General features: G+C 40.9%; 1 protein-coding gene across 1 annotated transcript in view; it reads left to right on the forward strand.

Annotated features, from left to right (window-relative positions):
• The window catches only part of STON2 (stonin 2), a 134,779-nt gene that overhangs the window by 3,329 nt on the left and 104,293 nt on the right, over nt 1-27,157 (forward strand). Inside the window, exons 2-3 of the mRNA XM_029950553.1 lie at nt 15,996-16,277; nt 18,086-18,370. Coding sequence (XP_029806413.1) covers nt 16,190-16,277; nt 18,086-18,370 — 373 coding nt within the window. The 5' untranslated portion in view covers nt 15,996-16,189. The remainder of the gene's footprint in view (nt 1-15,995; nt 16,278-18,085; nt 18,371-27,157) is intronic.

Here is a 27,157-nt window from a genome sequence, read left to right on the forward strand (position 1 = left end):
GTCCATGTGTCTGTTTTTGTGCCAATACCATACTGTCTTGATGATGACAGCTTTGTAGTAGAGGCTAAAGTCTGGGATTGTGATGCCTCCCGTTTTGGTTTTCTTCTTCAATATTACTTTGGCTATTTGGGGTCTTTTGAAGAAGTAGTGGGCTCTGTGCTGGCAGCAGTGAACCTGACGTGGAGCTCGAACTCATGAACTCATGAATTATGAGATCATGGCTTGAGCCGAAGTTGGACGCTCAATTGTCTGAGCCACCCAGGGGCCCAAGAATTTCCTTCCTTTTGAAGGCTGGATAATATTCTGTCCTGTGTAGATACCACATTTTGTTTCTCCATTCCTCCATGGAAGGACACTTGAGTTGTTTCGTCCGCCATCATCTTTCATCTCAGCTATGTGACTGTCTCTTAATTGTTCTCTCCAGTCCACTCTTTCCCCTCCCAATCTGTTCTGCATTCAGCTTCTGAAAAGATAAATTAAGTTTGATTTTTCTTCTTTAAATCCCTCATTGACTTCTCACTGTGCTTAGAATAAAATCTAAATGCCTAAATTTGGCTCATAAGACCCATACTCCTAAAAAGGAAACACCTTCACAATCTTAGGCTTCTGTCCTCCTGGTTCATTCCACTCTCAATTTTTTTTTCTTATTTGTTTCTGTCTCAGACTCTGCCTTAGGTTCCCTCCACCTTGAATACTTTGAACTTCTTGTCTGGCTATAGTTGGCTTCTTCTCATCCTTGAAGTAGTAATTAAATGTCAACTCTTTAGAGAGATCTTATATCACCTTAAGATAATAAGTGTGATCCCTTGTTATTTCTGGTCTTAACCTTGTATTGATTTGCAGATATCTTATGTGTTTACAGTTCATTTGTTTCATCCTTGTTTTCCCCTCTTGGATGTAATCCCCTTGAAGGCAGGGTCTATACTTATCTTGGTCTATATTTATCTTGTTTTGTATCCTGAACATCTAGCAAGTGTTTGCTAACAATTTGATGGATGAATTAGTAAATATCCTATTTTTTAAAAAAAGCTTGAGAGGAGATTCCACAACCTGTTCTACTTCTCCTTTCCTTCCTTTTTGCTCACTCTCCCCTCAGCCAACTTTTAATAAATTCCAAAATGGTGACATCCCTTTTGTTAGGAAGGGTCATTGGTGTGATATTATCATCACTGCACCAGTAAACTGGTTGAATGTTCATTAGCCTCCTGATGTTCAAAGGAAGGGTATGCAAAATTGTTATTTCATTTTTTATTTTAAAAATGATCACCCCTCCAGCCTTGCCCCATGTCTCTGGAAAGTCAGGCTAATTTTGCAGTAGTCTAAGTAAGCAAGGCAGAAAAAGACATTAAACTTTTTGGAGAGAGAGATCCCATGTAATATGTTCTAAAATACTACATGTATAATTTTGTGTTCTTTGGCTATTTTTGTATTATTTTTTAAATTATTCCCTACTAGGGGTTAGTATTGATGTCAGTTGAAGTCCAGTCCCTTATCCACACTGGGAAATTGTTTTAAAAAGTCTTTATTCCTCAAGATGTTGAGCTCTAAAATGAGTTTTCCTCCCATTTTTAATCTATGATGCTAGCACAGGATGGGTGGGTTCTCTATACAGAGTAATTTAAACAAGGTTGAAATTAAGGGTTGGCCCACTGTGAGCTCACTTGGAACTCAGAGGCTTCTCCAAGCTTATGCCTGTTGTTGGCAGGATTCAGTTTCTTTTGGTTTTAGGATTGTGGTCTCCCTGTGGTCATCTCCATCTGAGCAGTGGAGAACCTTCTTCAGATGCTTTGAACTTCTCTGAACTACCTCTTTTGCTACCAGCCAGAGAAAACTCTCTGATTTTAGTCACCATATATTAATGGCAACTGGTTAACCTCTAAAAATCCCTTTTACCATGCAGCATAACATAATTATGGGAGTTGCACCAGGACATGGAGATCATGGGAGTCATCTTAGAATTCTGCTTGCCACGGTTAATCTAGAATTGCATTCATCTGCCCGTATCAGAAAACCTGGTCTTAACAGTTTAAACAAAACCATTTTTTTCATCTAACAATACATACAGAGTTAAATGATTATTGATACTGGCTCAGTGGCTCAGTGACATCAGGGCAAGTGGCTGTGATTCTCTTGCCCTTTCATTTGTGGCTGCAGTGTGGTTAACACAGCACACTTGAATCTCACATATTCAAGTCAGGAAAAAGGAGAAAGAGAGAAGAATCAGGTCTGCATGAGCATGATCTGTGCCCTTCGTTGAGCCATGCAGCACAAAGCAAGACAAAGCAAAGACAGAAACCCAGAGCTTTAGATCTCACCATTCCTCCATCTATGTCTCACTGGACAGAACTTGGTCACGTGGCTATCCCTAGGTGCAAGGGAGGCTAGGAAGCAGGAATAGAAATTTTTGTGATTGGCTTAACCAGTAACAATCCATCCTCTGGTGCTGGATGAGGAGAAGAAGTGGATGTTGGGGATTCAGCTAACACATCTGTATACCTATTTTCTGAAACGCAGAATGTGGTGGAGGGGAAAGAGTATAGAAGTTAGAGTCAGAAGACTTGTGGTCCTGTCCCAACTCTGTCATGGTTCTCTGTGTGACCTTAGGCTGGTCCGGAGCCAGTTCACATATCTATCAAATGAGGGAAATATTTGCTTTACTTACCTCAGGGTTATTATAAAAATGAATTGAAATAATTAGTGACGTTCTTTGCATCCTGGAAATGGATACTAATTATAATTTTTGGCATTTGGTATAAAAATAAAAGTGTATATCATTGAATCAAAGAAATGTATGTATATGAATGTATCTATATATAAACACACATATAATATACATACTAAAATATTTTATAATATCTAAAATGAAATGCATTTTACAATCCATAGGATCTTAGTTTCAATGAAATATAATAATATTTTGCTTAGCTTCTTGGAAAGTCTTAGGGTTATGCCTAGAAAATATGGCCACCGCTGGAACATCCTTTGTGATCTCATGGAACATCGAACGTGATAGATTTATGGCTCTAAAATGTAGATGGAAAGAAATTATCCACGCCAATGTCCTACTTTCATACAGGCAAAATAGTGGTATTCCTATTCCAAACATGAAACTAAAGTAAGCCAAGATGAGTTTACCAAGATAGAGGAAGCCAGATCCTTCTAAGAGTTTGAGGTACCAGAAAGTGTTCTGCAAACTGTAAAGGGTGACCTGTCAGCGTTATTCATTACATTCTGGATGTAACACACTGTTCAAGCACCTAGGGATGTCCTTCAGGGTCACTCCCTCAGGAATGCACCAAATATCAGAGACAACCTGCTTTTCAGGCCACGTGTGACTTAGATCCTTGACTCTGAATTTGGAGCCATAGAGTTTTTTAATAACACAGCGATTAGGATTATTTATTTTGAAGAAAAATTACACAATAGGATATTTATAACATTGGGATATGCATGTAAATATATATGTATATGTATTAGTATATATGTGTATGTGTATACACAAATGATGTGACTTTTGAGGGAACAAAAACAGACATCTCGGGATAGAGAAGTATAATGTGTGTGATTGCAAGAGAAATAGTGGAGAATCATGGATACCTACTGACATTAGTTAAAATATGACATATATTCCTTTTGGAGTTCTTATGAATGACTTGAGGCTTGGGTATTCATTTTATTCACCAATTTCCAGTGGAAGAGGAGTGATCGGTCTTTTTTAAAATTTTTATGTATTTTTATTTTTTTAAATTTATTTATTTTGGGAGAGCAAGTGGGAGAGGAGCAGAGAGAGAGCAGGAAGGTAGTTGGCTGGCGGGGGGAGGAGGGTACTGGAGGTGGGGGAAGGGGAGAGAGAATGAATCCCAAGCAGACTCCTCGCTGACAGTGTGGAGCCTGATGTCGGGCTTGAACTCATGAACTGTGAGTTCATGACCTGAGCTGAAACCAAGAGTTGGACAACTAACCAACTGAGCTACCAAGGCGCCTCATTTATTTTTAATTTTAAAGAATATATTTAAATGAAAAAATGAAAGAAAAAATGGTGAGAAGATAGTAAGAGCATATAACCAAAGCCACTTACCTTTTCCTTTTGAGAACATCAGGCACCCACTAATTAAAGTGTGTGTGTGTGTTTTCCAGTGCTCATATTCTGTTAAAATGAACTCTGTTCTCTCCTAAAGGTAGAAACTTTTGAAGAAGGAAGAAAAGCAGTGTTCCAATTCCTTAACCTGATATAGGTCTTTGCCATTGGGTAATTGTGCCTTCCGGGCTTCTGTTTATTCTGAGAAGTTATGAAACAAGTGGCATGGTTACTTTAACTTTGTGATTAAATCACCGTGGTTTCTCTAGCCCGCTGTGACAGAGGTCTCGGAGTACAAGACTGTGTTTAGTATTATTTTGTATTGTTTATTACAAAAGCCGAGTTCATAGTAGACATTCTGTAAGTTGGCTGAATGTCTTGCTTTGGAAGAAAGCTTTACAGAAATACATACAATCTATGCAGTCTTAGTGTTTTTCATCCTTTCTTCCCATTTTTCTTTTTGGCCTTTATATGCCTGTCTTTGATCAGAACAAAGCTGAGGCCATGCTTTGGGGTTGGAATTGGCACTAGGATCTAGTTTCAGATGTTTCTGCATAAACCCCAGACAGATGGCTGGATAGCATTTGCCAGTAGCCTCAAAACCCAACAAGTGGGTGCAGAGATTTCCAAAGTGGCTGTCTTGTTGGATATATATGGCAGAGAAGATAAAAGAGGGAGATGGCTAAATCCTCAGATTTAAATCACCTTGTGGGATCGCAAACCAAACAAGAATTATGTTACAGTAGTATAAACCATGGCCACTCTAACAAAACAAAAACAGTTTCTCAGCTCTGAAGGGATGGAATCCATCCATAGGGCTACATGAAAGCCTCCTTTCCTTTTCATATGATTTATGAATGTTTTCTAAAACTTCTAGTTAACATTTCCAGGACATCACTATAAAATCACCCTAATTTAGATGATCTGAACCGGACTTCTTTTTTCTTGTTGAAAATGATTACAAGTCAGAAGGGAATGTTTTAGGAGAGGACTTTCAATTTTGGCTATCACTGGTAACATACTAGTCCTTGTGCAGTGAACAACCGTGAAACTACTGGACAACTGTGGGGGGCTGCTGTTTTTAGGTACTGGTCAATAGAAAACAGTAAGGGAGTCCTGGGTGGCTCAGTCGGTTAAGCATCCAGCTGCAGCTCAGGTCATGATCTCGGTTCATCGGTTTGAGCCCCGTGTCAGGCTCTGTGCTGACAGCTAGCTCAGAGCCTGGAGCTTGCTTCAGGTTTTGTATCTCCCTCTCTCTCTGACCCTCCCCTGCTCACGCTGTCTGTCTCTCAAAAATAAATAAAAAACATTAAAAAAAAAGCAAACACAGTAAGTATTTCAATCGTGAGAAAGCAAGCTCGTGAGGTGAGCCTGATGATCACCTTGGCTCTCTTCCAGGGGAAAGTTTTCTGACTGCAGCCTCGTATGCTGGAGTCTGCCCTGAGCACAGCAGTCCTGCTGAGCTCAGGACACAGAGATCAGAGTCTGGAACAGCGAAGCAGCTGGACTCTGCCAGGCAGGGCATTAAAGAAAAGAGAATTGCCTGGGGAACTGGGGGGCAGAAGTGTGTCTGGTGTGCCCAGGGAATCCTTGGCCTGGCTGGAGTGCAAACATACAGACAAACCATATGAGATTCCTCAGACGTGATGGCTTCAGGGTTGAGAATAGGGCAGAAATACTAGAGGTCAAGCAGTATTGAGAGACATTGGCAGTCCACTCTAGCCATGTTGGAAAGATCTCCTCGCCGGAGTCTGGCTCTAACAGGTCCAGGGTTCCCTGAAGGATGGACATTGTAGACACGAGATGGAGTGAGAGAGCCTTGGGTTTCTTTCTGATCACCAGGCAGGCATCTCTGCACTGACTAGAGAGTCAGCTTTATTTATTGAAAAAATGTATGGGGTATAAAACAGAAGTGGCAATTGCCTTAGACAGTGATTTCTGATGACAAATTCTTTGGTACGTAAAAATTTTCCAGAACATAGGTTGGTAGAAGACTCAATCATAATCTTTATCAATAGTGATTGATTTTAGGTGATTTAGATGCTTATATGGGGAAGGAAGGTATCTTCAACATTCAAATACAAGGCAATGTTTTCAGCATAGCAAAAGCAAAAGTTAGCTCTTTGTGGGCAGGGGTCAATAGCCTGTTTTCCTGAGGGGAAGTAAAACAGATTTCTCAGGAAATGTAATATTTGCTCCCATAAACACAAAAGAAATTTCTATAATAAGTTCCTTCACAAGGTACAATTAGCATATTTTTAGGATAAAGAGGACAAGTCACTCCTGATACCAGTCAACAAGATGCCTTGGGGGTTGGTGCTCAAGCAAAAATAGAATAGGGGGTAGACATCGGTTGCCATCTGACAGGAGGCCTTGCAAACCTGCCTTACCTCACAAGGAGTTTTTCTTTTTTCTCTGAACTTAGTGAGTTCAGAAATGGCTTCCAGCCCCTCCTTAACACATTATTAATATTCTAAGCATCCAGGAAAGATAAAGTCTATGTCTTAGGGTAAGGAACCTTACCTTACCTTGCTTTCAAGCAAGGTTGGTAATTTTTTAAATAGAGTTAGATAGTAATTATTTTATTTTTTTAAAAATTTTTAATGTTTTATTTATTTTTGAGAGAGAGAGAGAGTGTGAGTAGGGGAGAGTCAGAGAGAGAGGGAGACACAGAATCTGAAGACAGGCTCCAGGCTCTGAGCTAGCTGTCAGCACAGAGGCCGATGCGGGGCTTGAACCCACACACTGTGAGATCATGACCTGAGCCGAAGTCAGACACTTAACTGACTGAGCCACCCAGGCACCCTGATAGTAATTGTTTTAGATCCTGTAAGCTATACAGCATCTGTTGTAACTACTCAGTTTTACTATTAATAGAGCAAAAGCAGCCATAGACAGTATGTCAATGAATGGGCATGGTTTTGTCTCAATATAATTTTATTTACAAGAAAAGACACAGGTCATGGCTGTAGTTTGCTAGCTGCTGCTCTAGAGTCAGACCTACTCTAAACCCACCCTAACAAAGTCTGGGGCTGTCAAAATCTGCCGTGGGGATTGAGTTTGAAAGCTGAGATCTGCAGTTAGAGGAGGTAAGGAGACGTCTTTGGCTTTTCACCAATCCATACAATGTGGAAGACCAAGCACATACAAAAGGAACATGAGCAAGCAGTTTGACTTCTGGCAAAAATCAAGTCTGCAAAGTTGTCTTCAAATTCAGAATGTCTTCTGTTTATCATCAACAATTAGTAGACATGCAAAGAAATAGGTAAATATTACCCATAGTCAAAAACAAAACAAAACCAAAAAACGGTCAACAGAAACTAATCCCCAAATGGGCCAGATGTTGGATTTGGCAGACAAAGTCTGTAAAGGAAGTTTAATAAATATATTCAAAAACTAAAGGGAAATATTGTTGTAACAAGTGAATATATAGGACATCTTAGCAGAGAAATGGAAACTATAAAAGAATCTGATGAATCTAATCTAATGAATCTATTTTAAAATAGAAAAGTTGAATAACAGATGAAAAATTCACAGTATGAGTTTCACAGGAAATGGAAGATGATAGAAGAATCGATAAGCTTGAAAACAGATCAGTAGGAGAGGAGATAGGAAAGATGGCAGAAAAACGTATATAAGGAAATAGTGACTGAATTTTTCCAAATATTACCAAAAAAAAAAAATGACATACAGATTCAAGATAGTAGACAAACTTTAAATTGGGATAAGTTCTAAGAAAACAATATCTACACATACCATAGATAATTGCTGACAACCAAAGGGAAAGAGAGAAATCTCAAAAGGAGTTAGAGAAATGAGATATAACAGCAAAATAAGAATCAAAGTCATCTCCTCATCAGAAATACTACGGACCAGGGGCTCCTGGGTGGCTCAGTTGGTTAAGTGTCCAGCTTTGGCTGAGCTCTTGGTGTTGTAGTTTGTGGGTTCGAGCCTCTCATCAGGCTTTGTGAGGACAGCTTGGAGCCTGGAGTCTGCTTCGAATTCTGTGTCTCCCTCTCTTTCTGCCCCTTCCCTGCTCACACTCTGTCTCTCTGTCAAAAATAAATAAGCATTAAAAAAATAAAAATAAAAGAAACTATAGAGAGCAAAGATAAAATACTGAAGAAAAGTCTACCTCAAATTCTATGTCTACTGAAAAATATTCGTCAAAAACAAAGATGAAATAAAGAATGGATTGATTATTTTAGAACCATGCCGTTCAACAGAAATGTAGTACAAACTTTTCTAGTTGTCCCCACTTAAAAAATGTTAAACAGGTGAAATTAATGTTAACAATATATTCTTTTGGACCTGGTATATCTATTTTCAACATGTAATTAATATACAAATTATTAAGTAGGTATTTTATACATTTTTTTACTCTTTGAAATCTGGTATATATTTTATACAAAAAGAACTCTATTATTTTTTTAAAATTTAAATCAAAGTTAACATTAGTGTAATAATGATTTCAGAAATCATTATTTTATTTATTTATTATAATTTAGTAATTCATCACTTACATATAATACCTAATGCTCATCCCAACAAGTGCCCTCCTTAATGCCCATCACCCATTTAGCCCATCCACCCACCCAAGACCCCACCAGGAACCCTCAGTTTATTCTCTGTATTTTAAGAGTCTCTTATAGTTTGTCTTCCTCTCATTTTTGCTTCCCTTCTGTTCATCTGTTTTGTTAAATTCTACATATGAGTGAAATCTTATTTTTATCTGACTTATTTCGCTTTGCATAGTACACTCTAGTTCCATCTGTGTTGTTGCAAATGGCAAGATTTCATTCTTTTTTATTGCCAAGTAATATTCCATTGTATGTATATATGTGTGTGTGTGTGTGTGTGTGTGTGTGTGTGTGTGTGGATACATATATATGTGTGTATGTGTGTATACACACACACACACACACACACACATCAGCTTTATCCATTCATCCATTTGGGCCCTTTCCATACTTTGACTATTGTTGATAGTGCTGCTATAAACATTGGGGTGCATGTGCCTCTTCAAATTAGCACTCTTATATCCTTTGGATAAATACCTAGTAGTGCAATTGCTGGGTTGTAGAGTAATTCTATTTTTAATTTTTTGAGGAACCTCCATACTGTTTTCCAGAGTGGCTGTACTAGTTTGCATTCCCATTAGCAGTGCAAAAGGCTTCCTCTTTCTCTGCATCATCACCAATATCTGTTGTTGCCTGAGTTGTTAATTTTATTCATTCTGACAGGTGTGAGATGGTATCTCATTGTGATTTTCATTTGTATTTCTGTGATGAGTTCTGTTAAGCATTTTTTTATGTGTCTTTTGGCCAAAGATGTCTTCTTTGGAAAAGTATCTATTCATGTTTTTTGCCCATTTCTTCACTGGGTTATTTGTTTTGGGGGTGTGGAGTTTGATCATTTCTTTATGGATTTTGGATACTAACCCTTTATCTCATATGTCATTTGGAAATATCTTCTCCCATTCTCTTGGTTGCCTTTTAGTTTTGCTGATTGTTTCCTTTGCTGTGCAAAAGCTTTTTATCTTGATGAGGGCCCAATAGTTCAGTTTTGCTTTCATTTCCCTTGCCTTCAAAGACATGTCAAGTAAGAAGTTGCTGCAGCAGAGGTCAAAGAGGTTACTGCCTGTTTTCTCCTCTAGGATTTTGATGGCTTCCTGTTTTGCATTTAGGTCTTTCATCCATTTTGAGTTTATTTTTGTGTATGGTGTAAGAAAGTTGTCCAGGTTCATTCTTTTGCCTGTCACTGTCCGGTTTTCCCAGGACCATTTGCTGAAGAAACTCTTTTTTCCATTGGATATTCTTTCCTGCTTTGTCAAAGATTAGTTGGCCATACATTTGTGGGTCCATTTCTGAATTGTGATGCCTCTGCTTGTTTTCTTTTTCAGAATTGCTTTGGCTATTTAGGGTCTTTTCTGGTTTGTTCTAGCTTTGTGAAGAATGCTGATGTTATTTTGATAGGGATTGCATTGAATCTATAGATGCCTTTGGGTGGTATTGACATTTTAACAGTATTTATTCTTCCAATCCATGAACATGGAATGTTTTTCCATTTTTTGGTGTCTTCTTCAATTTCTTTCTTAAGCTTTCTATAGTTTTCAGTGTATAGATTTTTCACCTCCTTGGTTAGGTTTATTCCTAGGTATTTTATGGTTTTTGGTGCAATTGTAAATGGGATCAATTCCTTGATTTCTCTTTCTGCCGCTTCATTATTGGTGTATGGGAATACAGTCGATTTCTGTACATTGATTTTATATCCTGTGACTTTGCTAAATTCATGAATCAGTTTTAGCAGTTTTTTTGTGGAGTCTTTTGGGTTTTCCACATAGAGTATCATGTCATCTGTGTAGAGTGAAAGTTTGACTTCCTCCTTGCCAATTTGGATGCCTTTTACTTCTTTGTGTTATCTGATTGCTGAGGCTAGGACTCCCAGCACCATGTTGAATAACAGCGGTGAGAGTGGACATCCTTGTCAAAGAACAACTCAATTTAGACTGCCCATGTGTCAATACTTACTTTATATCTAGTGGCTACTGTATTGAAATTGTATAATACAGATTGATTGATTGATTGATTGATTGATTTAATGTTTATTCTTTTTGAGAGAGTGTGTGACCAGGGGAAGGGAAGAGAGAGAACTCCAAGCAGGCTTTTTTGCACTGCCAGGGCAGACACTGACGTGAGGCCCGAACCCACAAACTATGAGATCATGACTTGAGCCGAAATCAAGAGTCAGATACTCAACTGACTGAGCCACCCAGGTGTTCCCTAAATTGGAAAGCACAGTTTTAGATCAAAAGGAAAAGGGGTTGTACATGTTTCCTTATATCTAGACTGTTCCTCAAGCTATCTTATGTAGAGAGTTTGAATTAACCTTACTAAAACATTTGCTTGCTCAAAACCCTGACGAGTGACTAAACAAGTTAATTTGTTCATTCTCTAACTCCACCATTTACTCAACATTTAATAAATGCAAGACCCTATTCGAAGAATTGAAGACATCAACAACAAGATAATCCAGTCCCGTTTTCCAGGGAGCTTACGGCTAATTGGCATGAGACCCACATTAGCAAGTAATTTCATTATAATTTGGTAAATTAGTATAAGTAAGATACCATCAACACATAGAAGATAAGGGACAAGTGGAATTAGTGGGAGTCAGGGAAGGGTACCATATATCAGAGTTCTTGCTTGTAAGCAACCAAGAAACCACCTCCGGCTAACATAAGGAGGAAAGGAGTCTGTGGCTGAGGGCCACTGAGGAGTTTGGAAGCAGAACCATGGCATGGGCATTTTAGGTTTAAGGAAAAGCACTCTGGCCTAATGCATTGGGTAATAAGTTGGAAGGGTGTGACCATGAAGGCAGGGAGACAGGTAAGAGACTGGTGATTATCTGGATGAGAGACAATAAGGGGCTGAATCAAGGCATTGGCAGTGGGAATGGGAAGGGTAGTTTCTCATGGTTCAACTCATTCTGAAATTGAGAACTGTCTTTATTCCAGCTCCTCCTTTTCCAGTGCTCTCAACACCACTCCTACCATCTCCTGTAAACAGAACGTAACTCACTGTCCACTCTACATACCAGTCCTAAAATGCCTTTGCCCCTCTGCTCTTTTGCTCAGAGCCCTCCCTTCCATTTTAAGGTGTAGCTCATGATTACCTACTAAGTAGTCTCTTAATACCTTTACACTCTGCTGTCATTGTTTTGAGGGATCACCCTGTCATAATAGGTTAGAGAGCCTACTGTGTTATTGTTTTATGTTGCCGCCATACCCCCCTGCCATATGCTTTCAGGCCCTAAAATGGGCCCAACACAGAGAACTCAGTACATGTTTCTGATGATGTTGCCTCCTGGCTTTGCCAGGCACACTGAGGTCCTGTTGTGACCAATAACTTTCATCTCCAAGCTCCTTGTCAGTGTCGTCCAAAGAGCATTCATCTCCTATAGGTACATTTCTTTGGTCACTCTCCACCCAAACCTGTGGCAGCTTACCATTTCCCACTGAACTCTTCTCAGCTGTTAAGGCTACCAGTCCTCTCTCCCCACATTTCCCCAGTAAACACCTTAGCTCTCATCAGACTGACCTCTTCACCCACCTAGAAACAAGCCCAAAATGGTCTGACTCTCAAACTTTGCTTACTGCTGATCCTCTATCCCAAGGAAGCCCTCAAATATCCTTACTCTTCCCTTCTGGTGGTCCAGAACCAAGGTTGTCCTTCAAATGCAAGAAATCTGCTCAGTTCTTTATGGCTCCAGCCCTTACAGATCTCTCAATGGCTAACCAGCATTTTTGGTGTGTCCTCCAGCAGGATTATCCCTGGATTTGTTGTGTTTGCTCTTCTGTGTCTCTAGTTAGATTGCGAGCTGCTTGTGGGTCATTCTCTCAAAGGGTGCTTAGTACATTTCCAAACACGTAGGACTCACGAATGTGTATCAGAGGATTGGCACAAGACAGATCTACTTCTGTGATGCCCATCTTATCAGCCAGCTGTTCACCAGCCCCGGATTTAGTGTGTAGGGGATGTTGGGAAAGAAGCTGCTTTCTGAAGTGGCAAGCCAGAGACTGCAGGGAAACTTGTAGTCTCTCTTGGTCAGTCCTGCTGCCGATACTGAGTCACGACCCATTTGTGGCAATTTTCAGCCTAACTTTATGATTCACATTCTAAAAATGGGGTGAGGTTTTTATAGAGCAACCAGTTCCAGTGTGAACTTACCCTCACAATTATTGGGTTTCTTTGTGGTTTCTAGCTGTTAGCACAGCACTCTGCAAGGTCTAGCATCTCATGACTTATTAGATGCGGCTGTTTCATGACAGGTACCTAGAATCCATTTCACAGGGTTTTCATACAGTGTTCCCGGTAACGAATTTGTTCCACCAGGCTTTCTTGGGACTCCTTATTGTCTATAACCACCCTGTATCTGGATCTAAGATGGACAAGCTAAGGAAGGGCAAGATAAATCTTTGGGACTCTTCTTTCATTCACACTTCCTGAGTAGTGGTCTCGGTTCCTCAGCCAAAGTGTGCCGTATCTCTAAAGAGGAGGCTGAGTGCTTGACTCTACCTAACATCTGGGAGAACTGATCTGAAAATGATTGAAAAGAGAAATGGCTAAACCAGAATGTGTAAATGAGAGAAAGGGCGGTTTCATGAATTTGCATTCTAGTCCCACTAACGAGCTGTGTAACTTCTGGCAAGTAGTTTAACAAGAGCAGTGGCTAGGGCTGACATTTATACGGTGTTTGGAATGGGATCTGGCAGGCATATAGTAAGTCCTCTGTAAGGTCACCTGCTATTATCATTGTCATTGTTACAGCGGGTTCTTTCCTCCCAGTACTAAGCACTCAGTATGTATTATCTCTTAATTCTTAAAATTATGAAGTGAGTTTTGTTATTCCTGCTGTACAGGGGTCAAATGAGTCTTAAAGGCTGTAGAGGTTTCAAATCCAGGCCCATGCTCTCATTCTCTGTTGCTACATTTGATTTCCTTGGACCTCAGTTGACTCATCTGTGAACTTGAGAGCTGGATTGTTGGTCTTTAAAACCTTTGAGTTCTACAATTTCTAGGTATTTTTTCCCATTACCCTCATCTTTTTCCTTCTCCTCTTCCCTTGTCCCATCCCCACGCACACTCATCTGTGAATTTGCTGGATTCATCATCACAGGGTCAGGAGGATGTTTTCCTATTGAACTATGACGCTGCATGTGTCAGCACATGAATTTGTATTGTGGCTTTTTTGTTGCTGTTGGATCTGGTTTACATACTGCTGTTGTTGGGAGAGGAAGAGTCTGACTCTTCAATTTTGCTGTCTTATTATGGCCTGCAGCCATTATCACACCTAGTGACACTGATGTCTGATGGCACTTGAGAAAGGCTTTATGGGAGAAGCCCACTGGCGTCAGCGCTTAAGGTCTTTGGGCTTCTGTGTGGTTTTCTGGTGAGATCTAGGGTTGGAGCATTGCACTCTCCAGGCTGTTTGCACAAGTCTGGTCTTGTGGTTGGTGAGAATCTTGGGAAAGGGACTTAGAGATTTTCAGGCTTTCCATTCTCTGAGCATCTGGGATGCCTTGGCAGATTTCCACATGGAGAATTCAACTGATCGTTTCATTATGGTTCATTATGGTTGCAATTGATGTTTGTAAAGTGCTTTAGTTGGGTGATAGTCTGCGTATATTCCAGTACTATTTTTGTGGCTGTGACCCAAAGATCAGAGTGTTTTGGCACCAGAAGACCTATGTTTAAGGGTGCCTTTGATAGCTTGGTGCATCTACCACACCTGCTTGTTGTGACCTCCAGTTGATTATTCAGTGGATGGGATCTTATCATGGAGAAAAAAAAAAAGAGTCCATTTGTCACTGTCCTGGGGTGTGTGAATTCTTCCACTTGAAAGTCTGGAGGTAATCTCTTAGGGTACCAAACAAGGGCCTGGAAACAATGAAACTTGGATAAATCACTCCTCTCACCCCAAATTTCTTCATCTGTAAAGGAATTATAGCTACATGTCTTACTCAACTAAAATGCTTATCAAATCAAATGAAGTATGGTATGAAAATATGTTTCTGAAAATCATAAATGTCTGCAAGCAGTTATTTTTAGGGAGTATTGTACAGCAAAACTATTTCAGTTGCCAAAAAAGGCAAAAATTATTACATGTTTCTATTCAGATTAAGCCCAGCATAGATGATTTACAGCAGATAATAATCTACACTAAAATTTCCTCCACATGTTCTTTTTATTATACACCAGTCAGAAAACTATGAGTTAAATTGTTCTAGACTAAAATCAATATCGTTAGCATTCCATTAATAAGAGTGGATAGTGTTCAGGGCAGATGGTAGCTCTTTTGTGGAAACACATTAATTTTGCATTAATTCAGATTTTATTAATTTATTATAAGAGCAAGAGCTAGGTCCAAGTTGCAAATGGACATTAATCGTACAAACAGAATTAAGTCTGTTAAGTATCCTATATACATTGAACATGATTGCAATGTAAGTAAAGACTAGGCTTTTGTGTGCTATTTCATAGTAGATTGAAAATGAGCTAGACTGAAAATATGCCTCTTTAACTCACATTTTTCACTAAAGCAAATATTCCCTCCCCCTTTACTCCAAATGAAAAAGATGACTCCATTTCTGTTTTTCTTGATTGGTAAGCCATACTTGGAGGTACCATCTGGAGATGGTTGGGTTTCTGCCAAGAATTTAAATCAGGCTTGCAAAAAACTACCTGCCTAAGGCAAGAAACTGCATTGATTTAATAGGAAAGAACAGGCTTTTATTTTACCGCCTAGTAAAAAAAAAGTGAAAGTACTTTGAACATTTTTAATTTTTGTTTTACCATAATGGTATTATATTATAAATAATATAATAAATATTTCCATAAATAATATTTCCAAAATATAATAATTGGGGAAATTTGGGAATCTGATTGCTAAAATTTGCATGATTATTTACAAGTCTGATATGAAGTCATATACAGAGATCTTGATGCTAAAGGCAGATACAGTAAGACCTTGGATTGTGAGTAACTTGTTCTGTGAGTGTTCTGCAAGAGGAGGAAACATTTCTAATAAATTTTAACTTGATAAACAAATGATGTCTTGTAATACGAGTAGTATGTGATGCCAAACATCTTATGATCACACTTGAGCCAGTGGTTCTTGAAATTCACTTTGATAGAAAAGTTCTTTGGATTACAAGCATGTTTCTGGAACAGATTATGCTCGCAAACCAAGGTTTTACTTGTACAAGAAGTGGGGACAAGATAGGGCAAAGAGAAGGAATACAAGTTGGAAACTCCCAGACCCCTCTGTGGACAATGTTGAAAACCCTGGATCTATGTGGATTGGATATGAGGTGATAGTTGTCCTTTTTAACTTTTACTGGTTTTTTTTAAAACAGATTTCTGCTTGGCAGTTTAGCCAAAGACTAGAAGGGGCCGATCTGTGTTCTTCTGAGTGCCGCTCTGTACAAGACCTTCCTAACAGAGCTGAGGCCCACGTCCAGCGTCCAGCGTGCTACCAGACCCCACCCCAGACATTGCTCTGGGGTCTGCCTGAGGCCATCAGTGTGAAGATGACCAGTGCCTTCCTAGCATGACGACCTTGGACCATGTGATCGCTACCCACCAGTCAGAGTGGGTCTCCTTCAACGAGGAGACAGTCTTTCCTGTCCCTTCTGAGGGTAAGGAGCACTTTCATTCCTTAAATGAAAAGACTAGCAAAGAACCATATTGTTTACAGTGACTTCTACTTCATCATTCTTTGGGTGGGACCTTAATATGTAAAAATAAGCCAGTGTGTCATTTTTGTAAGGTACACATTCTCCCACTTAGAAGCCTGGGGAAGCACTTTAGGAACCTTAGAATCCCAAACAAAAGGGGCTGGAAACAGCACAAGTACTGGCTGCTTTCTTCCAAGGAGCATAAACTTCATATTCACAAACTACTTTACACTTGACCTTTTAGGGTGTTACTCCCAGCAGCAACTTGGACTTCCTCAGTTTCTGAAGCGTAGTTGTGAAGAGTGACAGGCTCTAGAGCCAGATTGCTTGGGCTCAAATCCTGGCTCTGTCACAAATAAGTGACGCGCCCTCAGGTAGATTGTTTATTAAACCTCTCTGAGCGCTAGTTGATCTGAGCAGTAGGGGTAATCACAGTCTCTTCCTGAGCGTGACTGTGAGAGTTAAGTAAATTAATATATGGAAAGGACATTGACCAGTGCCTGGCACATGGAGAGAGCTCAGTTAATTGTCATCCATGATCACGATACAGATAGCTAAATGACTTCCAGGGAACTGGTGCTCCAGGTTGAAGGTCAAGGTAGGGGTCAGGAGATACTTGCAGAGCCTTGTCCGCCAATTCTGTTCCACTGAAGCTACTGCCACCAACTGCTATCAGCCCAGGTTCACTTACGGTGCCTGCAAAGTGTGAGTGTACAGGTGCGTTCCAGGATGGGGCCATGTGGCTCTTGAGTCCTTGAAATGCAGCAAGTCTGAATTGAAATGTCTTTGAAGACCTAGTGAAAGTAAAATACTTCATTAATAACTTCTACATAAGTGACATGTTAGAATTATACATTTTCAATGCATAGAGTTGAAATTTATATTAGTAAAAGTAGTTAACCTCTCTTTTTGCTTTTTTTTTAAATGTAGTTACTAAAAATTTTTAAATTACATATGTGGTTCACTTTTTCTTTCTACTGGGCAGCACTAGTCTAAAGGGTTTGGTTATATGCAGATGGACTAGTTTGTTTGGCTAATGATGGGAGAATAAAGTTAGTTATTTGCTGATTTTTAAAAAAGTTTTCATGTAGTAAAGCTTGACTACTTTTGGTACACAGTTGATAAACTTTAACACATGTGTAGATTTGTACAACTACCACCGCAATTAGGACATAGTTCTTTAAGAAAAAAAAATGTTTTTGAAGACTGTTGAGTGCTCCTGGACCAATAAAGTGCTAGAAAGCTAGGGGAGGAGCCTCTGGGCTGCATTCAGCTGGTCTCGGTACAGAGTTTGCACCTGGAGGTCTGCGGACATGTGGAGTTTGAACTGCACAAAGGTTAAAGTTTGAGTTTGAATGTGTTCAGTCCAGACAGATGCATTCTTGTTCAGCCTAAGTCTCTACCAGTGCCTGTGTCCCTTTGCCTTTCTCATTCGACTCCGTTTGGCCTCTGTAAACATTCTTGTTCGTGACCACCATGTACTGGAATAGGGTCTGGGGTCAGAACAGAGAGTGAGGCTCCCGGTCTTACTCAGCCTCAGCCTGCCTGGATACTGACCGTGAACACGCAGGGTTATCCTTTGTACACATTACTAGGAAAACACTCCTTGGGCTAAGAGACAGATGGGCATGGCTGTTTCTTCACCCTCACCCACCGGAGTGGTGAGTCTTGTGATCACCCCTCACCTATCCTTGGCTTTTCCTCCATGAGCAGCTTTGAAGAGTGGCCTTCCCCGCATGATTGATGGCAGTGTCTGGTATCTGTTTCAGGGGGCACCGAAGAGCACCTCCCGGGACTGTCGTCTTACTCAGGCCGGTCTGACAGCTCCTCCGGGGAGAACCGTGTGGCGCATGGAGGCTCTCAGGAACTTTCCCACTCGGAGCAGGATGACTCCTCTGAAAAGCTGGGCCTTATCTCCGAAGCTGCCTCCCCTCCTGGGAGCCCCGCGCAGCCCCCACCTGACCTGGCCTCGGCCATCAGCAACTGGGTTCAATTTGAAGATGACACACCCTGGGCCAGCACGGCACCACCTCCTAAGGAAACGAGGGAGACAGGTGGGCAGCTGCGAAGGGCTCTGACGGAGGCCTGTGCCCACCGGGGAGAGGCGCGCGGGGCCGCAGGCTGCCGGGTTCCCGGAGCCGTCAGGCACCGGCCGCGGGCCGGGAGGCACTGGCGGAGACCTCATCTGGCCACCCACGGCTAGTTTTTGTTCACAAGGCCTGTGGAAGGATTTACGTGTCTGGGCCATTTCTCGCTTTTTACACTCTTCCCTGGCTGTTAACTTGTCTTTGGAAGTATGAATATTTATCTGCCTATTAGGTACTGGAATTGTATTTACTCAGCGCCTAAATTATAAGCTCCTTCCAAGCAGAAGTGAATGTCTCTCAGAGCATGGACCACCATCAATTTCTAACAAAGTCACCAGTAAAAATGGATATTCTCGTGTCCCAGGCCTGTTGAATCTAAATCTTCAGGGGTAGGGACTGCCGTTAAAGATCATTCTCTTATTTTGTGGCATTTAAACAGCCAGAAGCTGCCCTGGGGGCCACAGGAGTTGTTATTCCCCGCTGGTGACCTGGCTGCTTATTGGCTTGTGTACAAAGCGTACCGGCACTGACTGGATACCCTTTGTGACTCTCTTAGTTTTCCATTTGCTGCATAACTTAATGGTTTAAACAACATAACTTTATTATCTTACATTTCTGTAATTCAGAAGTCCAACTGGGTGTCACTCCTTCAAGGTGTTGGCAAGGCTGCATTCCTCCCAGGGGGTTCTGGGGAAGACTCTGTTTCCTTGCCTTTCTAACTTTTGGGTGCTGCCCACATTCCTTGGCCCCTGGCGCCTTCCTCTGTCTCCAGCGCCAGCAGTGTCGCAGCTCTCTGTAGTCACATCTCTCGCTGACTGACATCTGCTCATCTCTTCCACTTTAGTGAAAGGACCCTATGACTACTTTGGGCCCAGCAGGATAACCCAGGTTCTGGGGATATCTCTAGACGGGGGTGCATTATGTTGCCTACCATAGAGACCTACTAGAAAAAAAGCATGGCTGATATTTTTATCAGTGGCTTAAATGTTTTGCTAGTTTTAATTTTTAAAAACAATTCTTTTTGTTTTCAAACATGTTTTCAGCACCAAGGAAACAATCGTAAGAAAACATAAAACATAATTCTACTGTATAATAAGCACTTACAACTTCCATTTTTATATAACAATTTGCATGTTATATATACTTTTTCACATTTAAACGTCAGATTTCTCAGTGAATCATTGGTAGTGAGCCATGACACTCAGAGCAGCAGGGATGAAATGACAGGTCCAAACAGGCTTCCCAGTCTCACTGTTGGGAGGAAGTAACCTCTACTGAACACCTAATGCTGGCAAAACAGTGGGCTGATTAAGCATTTATACATGTGGGGAAGATTACCCAACATTGGGGAGCGAATCAGTACAGAAGTACGTTCCTTATTTTTAATAGGATATATGTACCGAATACTATTTTTTTTGGGCACCGTGCTCAGTGCTTTGACTGCGTCATCTCGTGTACCTCTCACAACAATCATATGAGAAAAGCATTAATATTATATTTACGTTGGACACAAGGAGACTGACACAGGTAGGGTTTCGGAATTTGCCCAAGGTTGTAGGCTGGCAGGTGGCAGGGGAGAGCTTCAAGACCAGGCAGGCTGGCCCCAGGATCTTGGAACGGTCAGGGGATGCACTGTGACCTGTTTGCCTCCATCTTCCTGCTCCTGCTATGGTTTCCTCTGCCCCCTCATTCCCGCGAGGCTGGCAGTTGGTGCAGCGGTGTTTCTCTGCTCACTCGCCCAAAAAATGCCCCTGCTTTCAGGTCGTTGACTGTGTTCATGGCATTCAGGTTTGTTCCCGCTTTGTTCATACCTTACCTTTAGCTTCAAAGATTTCTTGGTGGTTCAGAATTATGTATATGATGGTTGCATAGATGGCCAGCTTGCTTCAGCTCTTCACTTACTTTTGCAAAACTAACTCTGGGGTTAGTCATAATTACATTGCCTCCATCTGACTAAGGATCTTAGCTGGTCATTGATAGTGCTTTTGACATATTGTTAAAACCTTATCTTTTAAAGCAGCGGTTCTCAAAGTGTGGTTTGTAGATCCCTGGAATTGCCCGTAAGTCTCTCAATGTGCCCGTGGGGTCAAATTATTTTCATCATAATTCTAAGATTCCCCTTTTACTGCATTGGAATTTGCATTGATGGTACAAAAGTAATGGTGAGTAAAACTTCTGGCCACCATGTACTCATACTAAAACAAAAAAGTCAATTTCAACATAATATCCTTGCAACGTAGTAAAAATTATTAATTTCATTGAATTTTATTAAATCTTGATTCTTAAATAGATCTTTTTAATATTCTCTGTGACAAATGACAGAAAGCACTTCTGTGCCACGCTAAAGTGTCACTGTTGTCTTGAAGAAAAATGGTTGTCTTGGGAAAAAATTAGGTTAGAAAGATTTGTTTAACGTCTGTTTATTTTTGAGAGAAAGAGAAAGCATGAAGGGGTAGAGAGAGAAGGGGCAGGGAATCCGAAGTGGGCATTGTGCTGACAGCCGACAGCCCAATGCAGGGCTGGGATTCACAAACCGTGACGTCATGACCTAAGCTGAAGTCGGATGCATAACTGACTGAGCCACCAAGGTGCCCCGAAAATTTGTTTAATAAAAATTTCATTTAGAAAACCACAATTATTTAAAAAATGAAAATAATGCAAAAGAATCCTTGATGAGCAATGTATCAGTATTTTGAAAAATAAGATTCAACCAATACTTGCATGACTGCCTCACTGGCCTTACCCTAATCCTGGCCCTAGTTCCAATAAAATTTTATTTATACAAATAGCTGGCTAGTCTGTGGGCCGTAATCTGCTCATGTGATATTTTTAAAATAATGCATTTAAAATGTTACTTGATTCCTGATATTTTTGGTACCCCCTAAATTTTGCACCCAAAGAGAGTGCCTTACCCTTCTCCCAGGTCTGCATTGTAGTAAGGATATGGGATATACTGATGTTAATAGAGAACAAATCAAGAAATGACAATTTTCAAATGTGTTGAAAGCATTATGTTACCTTGAAAACTGTTCAGAAAACAATTCCATATGTTTCCACATATGAAGATTTAACTCAGCCTTCTATGTGGTGGAGCTCTCTGCCTCAGGGGGAGCCTGCAGACTGGATTCACAGCAGACTTGAGGCTCAGTGTGTGGGCCAGAAGGGGGAATAGACCATGTTTAGGGCCAGCCTTTAATACTACCTCAGGCAGTATTCTAGGGACCCAGGAACCACGTGTGGAGCATGAGAATGGTAAAGAAAACGGTAATAAACCCAAGCCTCTAATCCCAACTCTCCTGCCGATACTCAGCCTTGACCCATCAATATCTCCTATTACCCAAACCATATGCGTAATTCCTTCGGGGATTTCCTTACACAGATTGGGTTTGACAACAAGGCAGAGTGGTTGGTAGAGCTAGAGAGGAAGGAGGCTTCCACCCTCTCAACACAGAGAATGCCCATCTTTCCCAAGATAGACAGTTCCATCCTGATAGCTGTTGGGCAGCTCAGATTTGAATTTAAACCCTAAGGTTTGAGTACTTGTGCAATGTTAGTAATACCCCATACATAATGGCAGGCATTACATCAAAATGACACAGACGTGCACAGCAAGCATCCTCATAGTGATAGAGACAGTCTGAGGTTTCTCGCAGTCGCTGCTGCCTGCTCTATTGTCTTGGTGTAATATTCAGTTTGGTAATAAATGCTCAGCTAAATAATGGCTCCCCAAGATGTCAGGCTCCACTCCCTGGAACTTGAAAATGTTATCTTATTTGAAGAAAGGGTCTTTGCAGATGTGATGAAGTTAAGGATTTTAGGGGGCTCCTGGGGGTTAAGCCTGCAGGTTGGGCTCAGGTCATGATCTCAGGCTTCATGAGTTTGAGCCCTGCATCCGACTCTGTGTTGACAGTGTGGGGCATGCTTGGGATTCTCTCTTTCTGCCCCTTTCCTTCCTCCCTCCCTTTCTTCTTCTTCCCCTTCCTCCTCCTCTTCCTCTTCTTCTTTTCTTCTTCTCTCTCTCTTAAAATAAATAAATAAACTTAAAGAAAAAGTTAAGGATTTTGATAGATAACCCTTGTTATCTGGGTGGGCCCTAAATGCAATCACACGCATCCCTTATAAAAGGGAGACAGAGGGAGATTTGGCTCACACAAAGAAGGCAATGCAAAGACAGAGCAGAAAGGGATTTGAAGATTCCGGCCTTGAAGAGTAGAGTGATGAGGCCACAGCTGGCAGTACCCCCTCCCCCAAGAGGCAAGGAATGCTTTCTCCCCCAGCGCCGCTTGGAAACTAATAAACTAAGAAAGGCATTTTTTCAAAGTGGATGAATGAGAAATTGATGGACAAACCATTTCTATATTTTCAGATTAAACTGAAAAGAACCACATGGCCACTCATTTTGTAGAAGTTGTAGAAGTTGGCCACCCAGCTTGCTTGCCAGGAAGGACTTTGATTTCTGCCTAGTGATTTTGACTTCAGACTTCTGACTTCCAGAACTCGGAGGGAACCAAGTTCTCTTGTTTTAAACCACTGAGTTTGTTACAGCAGCCACCATTAACTAATGCACCAAGTATCCAAAATCCTAAAGAGGTGCTATTTGCATAAGGCTGAAAATGAGTCCGTCTGAGCTGGGGGAGCATCTGTAATAGCGCAGGCCATTTATTCAGCAGATGTGTTCACTAGTCTATTTTACCTCCACAGTTGACAGCCTGTTGTAATTTATTCATTGAGTCACCAAATATTTGCTAAGCACCGCCTCTCTGTAGTTGTCCCAGCTGCAGATATTCAGATACAAAGCTGAGTAACCTGAGTGCTCAGAATTTAAGAGAAGCCAGTTGAGCTTCATTCTGGGTCCTCCAGTGTGAAACCAGAGCCAGCTTGGGCTTCTGTGATTTCCCCGTCCGCCTCTAGTTGACCATCTTTCAACCACTGCATGTCTAAAAAAATTAAGTTTTCCACTTCATGGTAGCTAAAACTTGGAGGCTATGTGGAGAAAGCAAAGGAAGAAGTGGATGTTGGGAGAACATGCTTGCCTAAAAGGTTCATTTTATAGCCAGTCTGTCATCTCTTCCTGGGAAGGATCAAAGTTAGAACTTAGGGCATTGCCCCTTGTTATTTATCAGTTGACTGTGGGTCTTCTCCAGAGCTCTTGTTCAGCTTTGCCCTAGATCAATGGTACCCACTTGGAGAAAACTATGTGTTGGCTGGGTGGCCATCTTCTACAAAATGAGTGGCCATGTGGTTCTTTTCAGTTTAATCTGAAAATATAGAAATGGTTTGTCCATCGATTTCTCATTCATCCACTTTGAAAAAATGCCTTTCTTAGTTTTTTAGTTTCCAACAATCAGACTCTGGACCTGTTTTCAGCTTTGGCTGTGTGTATCAAGTGAACTTTTTTTTAGTACGGGCAACATGTGCTTGAAATGGAGAGATGTTTGCTGTGCTGCATCTGTTGGGAATCTGGTGGTGAACTGTGGAATATGTGAGCGTGTCTCACTCAATGCACATAGTGGGTGAAGTGCAGCCAGAAATAAGGAAAGTTTGTGAAAGCTGTTTATGGCTTCAGCCATTTTCGCATTCACATCAGTATCACATCAGTATCACCAGAGCAAACTGATTCTCATTCCTAGAATGAGAGTTGCAGTTGCAGTTTTTCTGTTTTTTTCCCCCCATTTTATTCCCACCTGAGCTAAGTGTGGAACCTGCTTGGGATTCTTTCTCTCTTTCCCTCTGCCCCACCTCTTTCTCTTAAAAAAAATTGACTTAAGAGATTAACGCAAAATAAAATATAATTTTATTCTACACACACAAGAGGCTCATAGATTGGTAAAATGAGGTATATGTGCCACCTGGGTTGAGGAATGGGTTAGAGCCTTATGCTCCAGAGGGGAGGAGGGTGATTCATATGATGGTAAAAAGAGCAGATGTTTTAATTGGATGTCTGCCCTGCCATGTAGACAGGTCACTCAGATAAAATTTATCTCTGGTAATAACTCTTATTCTGGAAAAGACACACCATTTGTTTCTTTTCTTTTCTTTTTTTTTTTAATGTTTATTTTTGAGAGAGAGAGAGATCATGTGTGTGTGTGGGGAGGCAGGGGGCAGTGAGAGAGGGAGACAGAGGATCTGAAGTGGGGCCTCACTGACAGCAGAGAGCCTGGCATGGGGCTCGAACCCATGAGCGTGACCTGAGCCAGAGGCTCAGGGTTAAACACAAAGAGAACCGTCATAAGTGTTAATCTCTTATTCTTGTGGCATATAATGGTTAGAAGCTGCATGAGGGAACTTTAAAAAGCCAGGGAGTTGTTACTTCCCTATTTAGTGACCTGGCTACTGATTTTATTGTGCCCTGATGCATACCAAGGTTGATTGGATAACGGAGAAGCAACAGCTGATGGGGAACACAACTCCAGAAATGCTTTAAATCCATGGGCGGGGGGCGGGGGGGGATGGGACACATGTTTTCAACTTCAACTGGTACAGGATTTGAAATGATTGAGTGCCATCCTGGTTGGTCTGGGGGAAAAGAGACACACATGATCTCTCTCATAAAAATATGAATAAAATCAATTAATTGAGTGACAAAGCCTTTTTGTAACCAAATATATCAGAAAGATTGCTGGCATTAACTCTGGGCCTGAAGATGCTGGAGTGATCAGGCCTCTTTTCTAAATGTTTCCTCCATTAAAACCCCTGAAATCTGGTGGAGGCCAAATATGGAATTCATATTGGCTCAGGCCATGTTGATAAATCTTCTCTTTCACTGATTTTTATTAGAATCTTAACTGCCAAATACTTAAACTTAGGACTTAAAGTAGCCACCAGAATACTGTTCACACCTTGTATGTGCAAATACCTTATGATCCATCCAGGTTACCTGGTAAAAAGTGTCAAGCAGTTTAAATGAAAACTTGTTTGCTGAACCCTGAACCTTAATGCACACACATTCTGCTAAACCTTTAAAACAGCAACAGAACACAGTAGATCCAAAGTGTTATATAAGGGAAAAACACACAACAAACTTCTGGTGAATCTGTTCAAATCAAAATTGAATCTTTATATAGTTCTCTAAAGAAATATTTTTGAAAATGAACCTAACCCCAGCGGGTATTTTATTCATATCAAGTCCCTTAGCAGTAATGTTTCTGAGTTTCCCTGGTGGCAAGAAGTTTTCCTACTTTAGTGTTTTGTCTCCTCTGTTTTAAAATTCCAGCCCATCCCAGGAAGAAGGTAGCAGTCTGCTCTCAGAACAAAGGCTGATTTCATATGTGTGCATTTTACAAGTTTATGTGTGTGGTTAGAATATATTGGCAAGTGCATGCAGATACACTGAAAGAGCAAAGTTCATCCCCAAACTTAAAAGAAAAAAAATTATGGCATTATTTTCAGTGTGAAGCTTCCTGTTCACTCATGTTATGCGCTGACCTTCCTCCACAGACATGGCAATTTTGTGGCAAGGCCAAGGCTGAATTGGACTCATTATGCAGATGCTGCAGGATATGCATAATTACAAACACACAAAATTTTTCATTTCCAGAACATTTGTTCCACAGCCCAAGCAAAACACTAATATTCCCTTGTGCTTCAAATGTCTTCCCCAAAAGCTTGGGCTAAGGCCTTCTCATTGTGTCTGGGGAAGCTAATTATCTGGGGCCAGAGAAAGAGCCACTTGTTTGGGGGGATGACCAGAGATGATGTCAGCCACTTAAGAGGGAGGCAGGGGTGACAGCTGAGAGACCTAATCCTGAAGAAGACTAGCCCAGCGGTTAATTTCTATTATCCTTTTTATTCTGGCTACTGAGGGTGAGTTGGTGAGTTGCGAGTGGAATAAGATCCCAGCCATTTGGTGACTGTGTAGCCAAGGCCCATTGTAGTTGGCATGCATATGTATTTCCCTTTTCAACAGAGGAGGTTTTATTTTCTTTTAATACCTTGAATTGTTCTCTGCTTTTAGGAGTAACCAATGACCTTTCCGGAATCCATCTTAGACAGTGATGTACTGAGGACTGGATTCTAAGAAAGCCCTTCTTCCTTGGGGCCTGATGCCCTCTGCCCCTGCCCACTGGGCACCAGTGTGCTGTCATTGCGACCTCTCCTGCTGTTCTGACAAGCTCATTCTGCTCTTGCTGTTCCCTGGCCCCTAGGACTCTGCTTCGTTTTCAACTTAGCTCTGTTCAAGCATCATTTCCCCCTGCTCCCACCCACCCCCAACTTTTTCCTGCATTAAATGTCTTTACAGCCCAAGTTTCTACCTTAAATTAGGTTATATATTTATGTATATTTATGTATTTTCCCACTAGGGGAAAGAGACATTATCTATCTCATTTGCTCTCAATAGCAGAATATGGAGCATGGAACTTAAGAGGTACTCACTTAGTATTTGTTGGATTAATGAATGAAAAATGTATATGAAATGTACTGCAGAATGACTGACTCCCATTTATGGGGTGAATGAGCTATGAGATGGAATTTGAGGCAATGCTTCGTCTGTAAAGTGTTTTTTTTTTCCAACAAACTAGGCAAAGAAAATAGGCCAGCCTTTCCCCATCATGTGCTTTGCTTACCAGCTGTCATCAGTTTTGATTTCCCATCATTATCCACACAGTGCACACACGCATGTACATGGCACACAGATACACATACAGACCATACTTGTACACACACAGTGTATGTGTGTAACATATGCACTTACATATACATGCATATATAATATAGGCATAACATATATACATATGATACATGTATTTCTACAAA

This window comes from Suricata suricatta, chromosome 9 (assembly GCF_006229205.1).
Source record: "Suricata suricatta isolate VVHF042 chromosome 9, meerkat_22Aug2017_6uvM2_HiC, whole genome shotgun sequence".
Classification (NCBI taxonomy): Eukaryota; Metazoa; Chordata; class Mammalia; order Carnivora; family Herpestidae; genus Suricata; species Suricata suricatta.